The following is a 12023-nucleotide window of genomic DNA, read 5'->3' as shown; positions in this document are numbered from 1 at the left end:
CGGTTAGCTGTTCAATGCTAATAACACAACCAAGCTAACCCATCAGAGCTCCCCATCAACACCGCTCTGTCGGGAGGATGGCATTTAAGAAAGTATCTGCTGTTAAAATGACACAAACATTCGTTTTGTGGCATTAACGTTATATAGTTAGTTACACGTTCAATTACATCAGCTGCTGATGATCAGCATAGTATTTACCCGAAGACAGCAAGCAAGCCGTTCATAGCTCGGTTCCATTCCGTACCCAACTACCCATTCTGCAATCTGTTAATAAAGTTTTCAACCAGACAAATGTATAGAAAGGCTTTGTTTTATTATAACATTTGTTGCAGTAAAATCATTGTGTCTCGTTTGGCCATCCTGTGGAGCGCGCTGGTCGGCGGGCACTGCCGGGCAGCTAACGTATTAGCTTGTTGTGGTTCTGAGTTTGACTCGCATTCTCGCAAGCAGATCAATGGCGGCATGCCCCCGAAGTAGAAAATGAATAAACGCTTGCCGATTGGTGGTAAGAACAGCAGGAGGTGGGTGCTAGCGGTGTGGCGTAATTGGCCGAATCGACTGTCAATCAAAATGGTTCCATTGCATTGGTTGAAAGCTCTGGTTGAGAGAATAGTATCCCGCTGCAGGCCGCCAGAATGGTTCCATTGCATTGGTTGAAAGCTCTGGTTGAGAAAATAGTATCCCTCTGCAGGCCGCCAGACAATACTGGGAGATAGTGATACCATAAACATATTTCTTGATGTTTCCTTTTTTTAAGTAAGTAAAGAGGCCTACAAATACAAACATACAAATATACAGTAGTTTCATTAAAAAATAAAAAAAATTAAAAAAAATTAAACAAAATATAAAAAAGAATTACAAATACTTATTTTTTGCCACAAGTATCGGTATCGGTATCGGCCGATTGTGTTAGTTGAACAATCGGTATCGGTATTGGTGGCCAATTTTCATATCGGTGCACCCCTAGTGTAGAGTAAGCTTTACATCATGCGCGCCAGCACAGCCGAAGACCTTGTTTGAACAGGTTTCCCACAGCTCTGCTCATGTGTGAAAAAAACTTGCCACTTGTTATTTTCATCATTACCCTCAAGTAAGGATAACAAGCTAAGAGAGGGACTCAGCCCTCGATCATATGCCACTATGCACAGCATTGTAGGGTAACCCAGCCAGTTGTGGGCTCAGCCACGTTGTCTAAAAACGTTACATGAAGACACACAACTTCTCATCATACAACAAAAAACTAGGGATGCACGATATTGATTTTTTGACACCGATACCGATAACTTTATGCTCCTCAAGCAGATACCGATAACCGATATTTATTGTATTATAATATTTTTTTTAACTGTATATATATATATATATATATATTTTTTTTTTATCAATATATATATATTTTTTTAGTAGTATTTATAAGCTCCGACGTCATCGGTACTGCTATCGGTACTCGAGAAATTATGGAGTTTTTTTTTTAGGAATTTAAACGTTGCAAACTAATCTTGTTGGCAGTTGTCTATATCTCTCCTGCCTGTGTCTCTGCCTGCGCGGGGAGCTCTGTGCTCTCTGCCTGCTGTGCTCTCTCCTCTCTTCCCCTCCCACACACACACTCACTCACTCACTCACACACACACACAGACACGGGTGCTGCGCTGCAGAGTACAGACCGCTCTGCTCTCATAATGGCGGACAGAACGAAATGTTCAAAAGTCTGGGTCTATTTTACTAAAGTCGATGCTGACAACGCTCGTTGCCACAAGTGCAACAAGACATTTGCCAGTAATGTATAAGCGCTGGTACTTGTCAATGTGGCTGGCGGGGAGATAACGTTAGCTCCGAGTAGAGTAATGGCTGACAATCCGGAGGTAAATAAACGAACGAGAGCTTCTGATTGGTGGTAAGAAGAAGAGGTGGGTGCAAGCCGTGGGACGTAATTGGCAGATCGACTGTCTGTCTCCGAATGTAACCAAGAAAGGGAGCGCTGGATTTGTGAAAAACTCCCTGTTCCTAAACCACACGCTATCAGTTTTACCACAGTACTGGCAAAACGGGAGGAGGCTATAATAAAAACAAGCGCCCTTCATCCAAATCCACCCACACCGGATTTCTTTTAACCAAAAAATGTATTATATGTTATCGGAGCTATCAATAACGTTATCGAGTTTATCGGGATGACGTCATAATTGCTGATATCGGCCCGATAATTATCGTGCATCCCTACAAAAAACCCAGTTCATTTTTACTCACGTAAAAAACATCCTAGGTAGAGAGAAAGGCACAAGCCTTGGCCAACGCTAACCCAAGCTATACAAAGCGACCAAGACAATTCTCACACAGCACACGTCGTATCTCCAAATGTAGTGAAGTAACATATGTTTTGTAGACAAAGACATCGTTATTAACAAAATCATTCGGGAGGGGAAGGAAGAGTGGGGTAATGTCCATTGGACATCTTACCTGCACCAAGGAACGCAGGACGAAAGGCCTCAACACAGGTTGGTCCACCACGTCGATGAAGGCCTCTCGCTGGCTAGGCCAGAAGAAGCAATGGCCGGAGCCTAGCTCCGGCGTGATGCCCCCCTCCCGCAGCCGGTCATGGCGCAGGCCCGACAACATCTTCTGCCAAAGATGACGTGATAGTCAGAGTGCCAGGGCCTGCTATTCTCACGGCTACGCCAATGGTTGTAGCACAAGCTAAACAGCTAACTCTAGGCTAACTGATAGCATCAAGCTAACGTTCCCAGCCGAGCGCAGCCGGCAGCTAACGTCGTAGCTAACAGTTAGCTCAAACCGGCTATCGCTAGCTCACGCAGAAGCAAGCTAAGCGGCTACTACTGAAAACTGTACAACGTGAGAAAAGCAATACAGGCCAACACTTCCGACAGCCGCTGTATTTTCTTCTTCTTATTATATTAAAAGGCAACACATGTCCAGCGGTGTCGGCAACAAGCCCCTCGCGGGCTATAGCCGACCTGAGCATGGAGATATTGTCATAACGAACACCAAGCTCACCTCCCTCGCGCCGGGTGTTTTTCATCTTGAAAAGCGGGGCCAGCACAGCGACAGTGGGTATCCGTTTGTCCAGAGACCCGGGGAATTGAACCGCAGATTCGGAATCACGGTCCCAGGAAAACAAAGCTCTTACTTGAGGAGGAGCTAATGTTATCGTGGGGCATCAAACTAGAACCCCCTCCACGCCGCTAAGGGGCAGCGAAAAAGATCCTAGCCTGGAGCCGACCTTCGTAAGCTGTGTAGTTGTTCCCCCCACAACCGACACACCTGGCGCCCGCATCGCAAAAACATCACCCGCCCAGAGAGGCCGTCAGCCCCCACACGGCCGATCGCCTCCCAAGCAAAGTGTCCAGCTACAGAGCCGGAGGCAATGCCGGCGGGGATTGCTCAGCGATGCAAGCCCCTAATGCGAAGCGCGGGTGAGGGTCAGAATGATCATTATCTTCTAGACACTCCGCCGGTGGCGAAGACATTATCGCTGTATTTCCTCGAAAAATAGTGAGAGAGAAAACAAAGATATAATGTCAACGCAGCTCCTTTTCTCCAATAACGTAACTCCTTTCCAATAACTATTTCGGCATTAAACTAAAGTAGTGTATACAGTCACTTTTCGGTGGTGAAAATAGGAAAGGAGCTGTTAGTATGGCCATGACCCCGCTTATGTAGAGGAGCGGATGTGGGTGTGGCCAGGCGGATGGGTGTGTACATGTGGAGAAAATTATTCAGTATTAGATTGATAAGGGGTGTGGTTCCACTAGGGCTGGGCGATAAAACGATAACGATAACTATCGCGATAAATTATTTCTTCGAAATAAACATGAAACGTGGTCGCAAAGTTTCAATATATCGATTTTCCAAGCTTGGATATGAGCACACGCACTAACAACCAATCAGTGAAGGAGATGGCCGAGAGCGAAGGAGACCCGGAAGGAGGCGCGTTGGTAGGACTCAGTAAACAAGGCTGGCTAGGGCTAATTAGCTTGCACGGCGCTATTTTACAGTTTACCTGCCGAGTTGGTGTGTGTTTTGAATTCTTTTTTTTTTATATTTTTTTTATTATTGCAGAACAAAAAGTTATTAAAAGTCAGTACTCAACACACAATGCATAATGAAACTTTCAGTAAAGGTGGTTATAATATATGCAAGTACAGAAACAGGATAAAACAAAAATAGTCTATAATAACATTTTAGCCGTATACAGTGTATATCCAACGAAATTACAATTATATAAATGTTAGTATATAATATACCCCTAATACCTATTTTCTAAAACCCTACACACATATGCTCCAGCTCAAACCCCCCCCCTCCCAGATCGTACCTCCATTATCCCTCACTCCGAGTCCTAACCAGACACCACCATTATAAGCTAGCTTTTATTCTCTCCACCACTTCTAACCACATTGACATTTTGGATTCATTGATCCCAAGAATTCTTGCTGTAGATATTTCTTGATATATCACATCAAGATATGTAAGAAACCACACTTTTCGGCACATTTTTTCCGGTTGAAACCAACGTGATGCGATCAGTTTTTTAGCTACTGTGATACCCGATAAAACCAATCTTTTTAGTTGTGGATTCACTGCAAACTCAAAAACATCATTCAATAGTAATACCGCGGGGTGTACAGGTATATTCCAAAATACGAGTGTTGATAATTGTTGGGACACATCTTTCCAGAATGCCTTAACTGGTGGGCAGTCCCAATACATGTGCATAAATGTTCCTTCGTTCCCATTTGTACATTGGGAGCATTTGGAGTCTTGTATAAGCCCCATTTTGCACAGCCTTATAGGAGTCAAGTATGTCCTGTGAATATAGTTCAGATTGATTTGTTGATCCGGGTTCCTTGATGTAAGTCGGACATTTTCCCAGGCTCCTTGCCAATCAAAGTCATATTCCAGGTCTGGTATATCCCTCCTCCAGACAGTGTCTATTTGAAGGGTTTCATACGAGGACGTTAGTAATTGATAATAAAAACTTGATACAAAACCTCCCAATGTATCTCTTTCATAGAAAAATTTGTGGTATCTGTAGTGTTCAATTGGTACGAGTAATGGAACACCGTGAGATTTCATACAAAGTCGTAACTGTATGTAAAAAAGCCATGTGGACTCGGTGAGGTTAAACTTTATGCATATTTCGACATAACTACAGAGGCCCTTGTTATTAAAAATATCCCCTAATGAGTGTATGCCTTTCTCTTCCCATATAGGGAATCTTATAGGTCGTTTTCCCATTAGGAGTGCATTGTTATTGAATATGGGAGTGTGATTATGCCATTCTTGAGGGTTAGGATATTTCTTTTGTGTTTCCCGCCATGTTCTGATTGTATGGGTAATTATTGGGCCAAATTCTCGCTCACAGTGCTTGATTGAAATTTTAGTGTGTGCTATGTCTTCCAGTCTCTGTGGGGCTACCATGTTTTCTTCTAATTCTCTCCAAGATACCAAAGCCTGGGGGTCAGACCATATCTTCACTGGTCTTAAAGTGAAGGCCTTAAAATATTGTAAAAAGTCTGGGACTGCCATGCCACCGTCTGCTTTATTTCTCTGTGCGGTGGATCTTTTTATGCGAGGTGGTTTTGGTGTGTTATGGTGTGTTTTGAATTCTGAGGGTAACTGTTATAGTAGTGTGGGGTATACGGTGGACGTCGTTGCAATGTATTGGGGCGGAACAGAGTATTTTATGGTAATATTTAGTACATTGTCATGGAATACACCGCTCGGAAACGAGGCTGGCTAGGGCTAATTAGCTTGCACGGCGCTATTTTACAGGTTACCTGCCGAGTTGGTGTGTGTTTTGAATTCTGAGGGTAACTGTTATAGTAGTGTGGGGTATACGGTGGACGTCATTGCAATGTATTGGGGCGGAACAGAGTATTTTAGGGTCATATTTAGTACATTGTCATGAGATACTCCGCTTGCTTTGGCTAACTGCTAACGTGCGCGGACTGATGACGACATCAACTCGACTCTCGAGACATTCACAGCAGCAAAACAAGTCTATTAATAGCCCGTCCATCGGCGCCGGGCATAATAAGTTAATTAAACTTGACAGACATTATATCGACGATAATTATCGATATCGAGTTATATGAAAATAATTTTATAATTTTATCGCGATAACGTTTTTGGCCATATCGCCCAGCCCTAGGTTCCACTAGAGTGCAGAGCGTAAGCTATACGATAATATAACTATGTATTAATGATCTAGGGCTTGGGTTTGGGAAAAGAGATTGAACCTTCAACACACTTATAACGAATGGCTGCATTGACATCTTCTGCCAGTAGATGTCAATGTTGAGCCAGCAGCTTTGAAACATGCCCTCATGTAGGCGCTTTAAGTCCATCCTCTCAAAAACCACCCGCTTCAAGGACAGCTTCTTCCCCACCGCCATTCGGACCCTGAACTCCCTTGGCCCCCCTCTCCCCCTTCCGCCCCCACACTAACTAACCAAGCTCCTGACCGATGGACTAGATTCTTCTGTGTGTTTATGTTGTGCTGTGTTGTGCTGTGTTGTGCTGTGCTGTATTTATGTATTTATTGTGTCATGTTGTACTGTATTATGTATCCACCCTGGCCCTGTACCGATCAAGAATACCACCAACCTGGTTGTGTGGCAATAAAGGAAACTTGAACTTGAACATGGTTTGATTTTTTTAGTGCCGTCATCAATAGATTAAAAAGAATTAACTAATTAATCTCACAATTTTCTGTAATTAATCTAGATGAATCTAGATTAAAAATAGCATTTTTCTACTTAAGACCGAAGCTTGTAACAGATATTTACTTGAGTAAAATCGTGTAATTAATGTAAAATCAACACAAAGAAAGTATATTTAGATTCAAAGACTATTTTAATAGCTTTTATTTTATTTTATTTTTTTATCCTTTTTCCTCCGATTTTCTCCCATCCCAATGTTAGTCGTTATGCCAATTCCCAATCTGCTCGCTGCGCACTTACCCCCCCACAGTCGGTCTGGGAGAGTGGAGGCTACCACGTGCTTCCTCCGACACACGTCCAGCCAATCAATCGCTTCTTTTCACCTGGCAGCGCGGATTCTCACTGAGAGGGCGTAGCGTGTGGAAGGATCACACTATCCCACTTAGATCCTATCCGCGCTTAGCAGGCGCCCCGACCGAACTGTAGGAGTCGCTGTTTACAACGACCCGGACCCACCCCGCCAGCTTCTCCCACCCTCTAATACTGCCAATTGTATTAGTGTGAACGGCCAGCCAAGCTGGTGACAACCCCGGAGCTGTGAGCTGGATTCAAACAGTTTAATAGCTTTCTTTTAATAGTTTCTCTCCTGTGAAATACAAATGTTCAACAAAACCTCAGCTAGACCGCTTTCTTATATCCGAACAAGCAAATATACTGCTGAAAGTTCAGAATGTTGAAGATTTTTCACTCCATAGATTAATCTAGATTAATTTATTTTAATGCTTTAAATAATTTAAATTAATCTCCAAAGTTAAAGCATTCATTTTAACAGCCCTAATTTTTTTGAATGTTTCTTTGAACTTGGCATTCCCCTCTACAGCCCGTTGCTCTGGTCTTTAACCTAGATGACACACTCGTCACTGCCCTGCAACCAGCTGTTACCAAGCTGTTGAACTGAAGTAGCAGCCTGAGAGTACAGAGTGATCCGAGGTTATGACCAGTGGTGGAAGAAGTACACAGAAATGTCCTTTACTCAAGAAGAAATATAAATACCCAGATAAATGAGTAGTCTGGTAAAAGTAAAAGTCCTCCATTCAAATTCTACTTAAGTAAAAGTGGAAGTATTTGCTGTTGAATGTACTTAAGTATCTAAAGTAAAAGTGTGCATTCTACATGACGTTGAAGACATAATGTATGTACATTATGTTTGTAGACATAATACACTACAAAAGAAAGGTAATTTGTATTTATATTCTGTATATTTGTATAGTATTACTTGTTACGTTTAATACTGTATTTTATTCTCATAACTTTTTTATCATGTCAATTTTTTCTTTTATTGTTTGTATTTAATTGTACAATCCAGGCGTGCATGGCCAACTACATTTCACTGCATGTCTTGTGTATATGTATGCGACAAATAAAACTCTTGAATCTTGAATTCCAGTGCTTGGGAGCATTCATCCATTGACCTCTAAAGTATATGTTAAAGTGGTATGTATGTGGTCCAGTTATGCTACTCTGATTAAAGGTTATGTTAAAGTGGTATGTGGTCCAGTTATGCTAGTCTGATTAAAGGTTATGTTAAAGTGGTATGTGGTCCAGTTATGCTACTCTGATTAAAGGTTATGTTAAAGGGGTATGTGGTCCAGTTATGCTGCTCTGATTAAAGGTTGTGTTAAAGTGGTATGTGGTCCAGTTATGCTACTCTGATTAAAGGTTATGTTAAAGTGGTATGTGGTCCAGTTATGCTGCTCTGATTAAAGGTTATGTTAAAGTGGTACGTGGTCCAGTTATGCTGCTGCTCTGATTAAATGTTATGTTAAAGTGGTATGTGGTCCAGTCATGCTGCTCTGATTAAATGTTATTTTTACTAAAAAATACTTCTTTCCACCACTGGTTTGACGTTTGATTGATTGATTGATTGATTGAAAACTTTATTAACAGATTGCAGAATGGGTACAATACAGTACAGCTCAATACACACAATTGTTAAGGGGATGCAGACCAGAGAAAGACTTTCGTCTTGTTTACATCGGGGTCCCCCATTTTCAATTAATCAGGAACGTCCTGTAATGTACTTTAAATGTAGGTTGATGTGTCCCTGCTTATCTAAGTTAACCGGTCTGTCGCCAAGGACATCTGCAGCTGCACTACGTCCACTTCACTGCTGATGATGTGACCATAGTAGTACTAGCAATGAGCTACAAGCTAACTTTCAAAAAAGGTAGAATGTACGGTATCCTAGCTAGATAGCGAACACACCAAAAGTGGATCAAAACAACGTCTGCGAAAATAAGGCCCGGCGGTGATGAGGAGGTGTTGACCTCCCAGAGGTGGTGTCTCTTGTCTGGCTAGATGTTAGCTAACTTAGCTGAAAACCATAGCATAGTTCACTAACTGAACTAGCAACACATTAGCTGCTAACAGTATCGTTCTGTATAGCAGGCTAACGTTAGCTACCAACACATTAGCTGCTAACAGTAACATTCTGTATAGCAGGCTAACGTTAGCTAGCAACACATTAGCTGCTAACATTAGCTGTTAGCTAAACCCACCTGGTAGTCCTGAGAATGAATGTCCTGCTGAGTACCCAGCGTGGCGACTTGATCTGCATAGTAACTTCTGACTTTAGTCCATGATAGTTGTCTGCAGCGATGCAACCACGGTCTGACAGCATGCTTCAGCATGATTCCGATAACAACAACAACTCCACTGTCTGTCTGGCTGCCTGCTTCGTCTTCGTCTTCTTCTTCTTTTGGCTTTCCGGCAGTCTAGACGCCCGTCGGCGTATTGCTTCTAATTCTTCTTTTTGGTGTTTTACGGCGGACGGCCACCATAAATGGGGCATTTACCGCCACCTACCGACCCGGAAATCGGGCCAGTCTTCCATTCTCCCCTCTTCTTCAGTTCCCGGTAGCGTGAATATTAAAGGCAACCAACTTGTGTTCGGCTTTTCTCTGATTGGCCGCGCCCCCCCGCCCCCACGCGCAGGCAAGCGCAGCCGTCCCACGTCCCAAATGAAATCCAAAGAGCAAGCGCGGCAGCGCGGCAGCGCGGGCAACCAACTTCTGTAGTGTTGGGCTGCTGTTCCAACGCACTTGTGTTGGGCTGTGGTAGCAGTGGAGCGTGGAGCGCTGCTGACTGATTATTATGTTTCGCGTTTTTAACAACCAACGGTAGATTCACTCGTCACTGTACATGTATAAACAAAGCCCATACAGTTATGAAATAATAAACACTGTTAGGACTCGCAATAATAAACACTGTTACGACTATATATATACTAGACTAGACTAGACACATAGCCATAATTTAAGATATAGTTTATGTATTCGCAAATATGAGAGCTCTGTCATTGAAGTGGGTGGTGGCAGTGTAACAACGTTCACCCTGATGTAAAGTAGCGATTTTTATTGTTTTGTCATGACAACCCAATTACATAATCCAACATATGTGTAAAGAAACAACATATTCCAGTTAACGGAATATTTTTTAATGATTCATTACGGTATAAATTAGGTTAACTAGAGCCAGTATTGTAATATTCATGCCTTGAATATATCATTTTACGACAGGCGCGCCAGGCGCACCTCCCTGTTATGTATACCCATAGATATCTATAGTGTTCTATAGATATCTATGTGTATACCTGCACAAGGGGTCCTGACAGTCAGTTGGCTGCCAGCCGTGGATGGAGTTACACTCATGCTTACCTTTGCAATAAACCTCTTAATGTAATCTCCTCGTCCTGAATGATTATTCTCTTTAAATCGAATACGACAGGTATTCCCTCTCATCACCGTCCTTTATACATCCCACTATCGCAGAGTCATCAGAAAACTTCTGAAGGTGGCAGGACTTTGACCGATAGTGGAAGTCGTTGGTGTAGAGTAGACGGTGAAGAGGAAGGGAGAGAGGACTGTCCCCTGCGGGGCCCCGGTGGCCTGTAGCTGTTCCGCAACCGTTCCTACTTCCGGGGTAGGCCTGATTGGCCCCGACAGGCACGTGACCCGCCGCGGCCACGCCCCGCGGCAGCCCCAGGAGCAAGCGCGCTACTGCTGGAGTTCGCTTCGCCTTTCACATCGCTGCCGTTGGCGAAAGCAGACAAATTAATGACTAATTCGGTCAGAAATAACGTAACTAATAACGTTAGTAAGCACTGCTTATATGCTTATTATGTCTGCGGGGTACAGTAAACGTTTCTCCCGGTACATTCTGAAGAGCACACCGCTGTATGTTGGAGAACCAGCGGTCTTCCTCACTCGAGTGAGACTAAAGCCGTGCACAGCTCAGCCCTGTGAGACGCTTATGTCTGCGGGGTACAGTAAACGTTTCTCCCGGTACATTCTGAAGAGCACACCGCTGTATGTTGGAGAACCAGCGGTCTTCCTCACTCGAGTGAGACTAAAGCCGTGCACAGCTCAGCCCTGTGAGACGCTTATGTCTGCGGGGTACAGTAAACGTTTCTCCCGGTACATTCTGAAGAGCACACCGCTGTATGTTGGAGAACCAGCGGGTTCCTCACTCGAGTGAGACTAAAGCTGTGCACAGCTCAGCCCTGTGAGACGCTTATGTCTGCGGGGTACAGTAAACGTTTCTCCCGGTACATTCTGAAGAGCACACCGCTGTATGTTGGAGAACCAGCGGTCTTCCTCACTCGAGTGAGACTAAAGCCGTGCACTGCACAGTCTCTAACAGTGTAACAGTAAGAAGCATTTTGGATAAAAGTATTCTGTACTTCTGTATGACAACAATGTATGCCTTTCAAATGTTAAATGATTAAATGATACACAGCGAAATCTACGCTCTCGCCTCTCATCCTGCTTTCGCCAACGGCAGCGATGTGAAAGGCGAAGCGAACTCCAGCAGTAGCGCGCTTGCTCCTGGGGCTGCCGCGGGGCGTGGCCGTGGCGGGTCACGTGCCTGTCGGGGCCAATCAGGCCTACCCCAGAAGTAGGAGCGGTTGCGGAACAGCTACAGGCGCCCCGCGTTAGTGTTTGGTCTTTACTATTTTTTTTACTGTATGAAGCACAATCTTATGAGGGTCATACAGAAACTATCATTTCACTATAATGTACGTGTACCTTACTTAATGTGACAAATAAAACAAAACTTGAAAACTTGAACTGCTTGCACCTTGTTTAAATGTTGTGCTTTAGTGGGTTGAAGTTTAATAGCTTAACTCATTTGTACCAAAAATGTAAACAAAGTGCAACACCAAATAGAGATTTTTTTTCCTGGAGGTCGCTGTTTGACAGCACTAGGCTACGCGAATGGTTATAGAACGTTGTAAAACATAGTCCATGTGGCGTGAAGAACTATCAAACTGCAGACGAAACG

The 12023-nt window shown here is 43.5% G+C and overlaps 1 protein-coding gene across 1 annotated transcript in view; it reads right to left on the bottom strand.

Moving 5' to 3' along the window:
* mccc2 (methylcrotonyl-CoA carboxylase subunit 2) overlaps positions 1 to 9464 on the bottom strand; it is a 125915-nt gene extending 116451 nt beyond the window's left edge. The window contains exon 1 of the mRNA XM_084322833.1: positions 9239 to 9464. Coding sequence (XP_084178959.1) covers positions 9239 to 9370 — 132 coding nt within the window. The 5' untranslated portion in view covers positions 9371 to 9464. The remainder of the gene's footprint in view (positions 1 to 9238) is intronic.
* Between the last annotated feature and the right edge of the window lie 2559 nt (positions 9465 to 12023).

The sequence above is a fragment of the Notolepis coatsorum genome, assembly GCF_963971535.1.
Source record: "Notolepis coatsorum genome assembly, chromosome: 10".
Taxonomy (NCBI): domain Eukaryota; kingdom Metazoa; phylum Chordata; class Actinopteri; order Aulopiformes; family Paralepididae; genus Notolepis; species Notolepis coatsorum.
The sequence above is the reverse complement of the archived record's forward strand: the minus strand, read 5'-3'. Positions and strand labels throughout refer to the sequence as shown.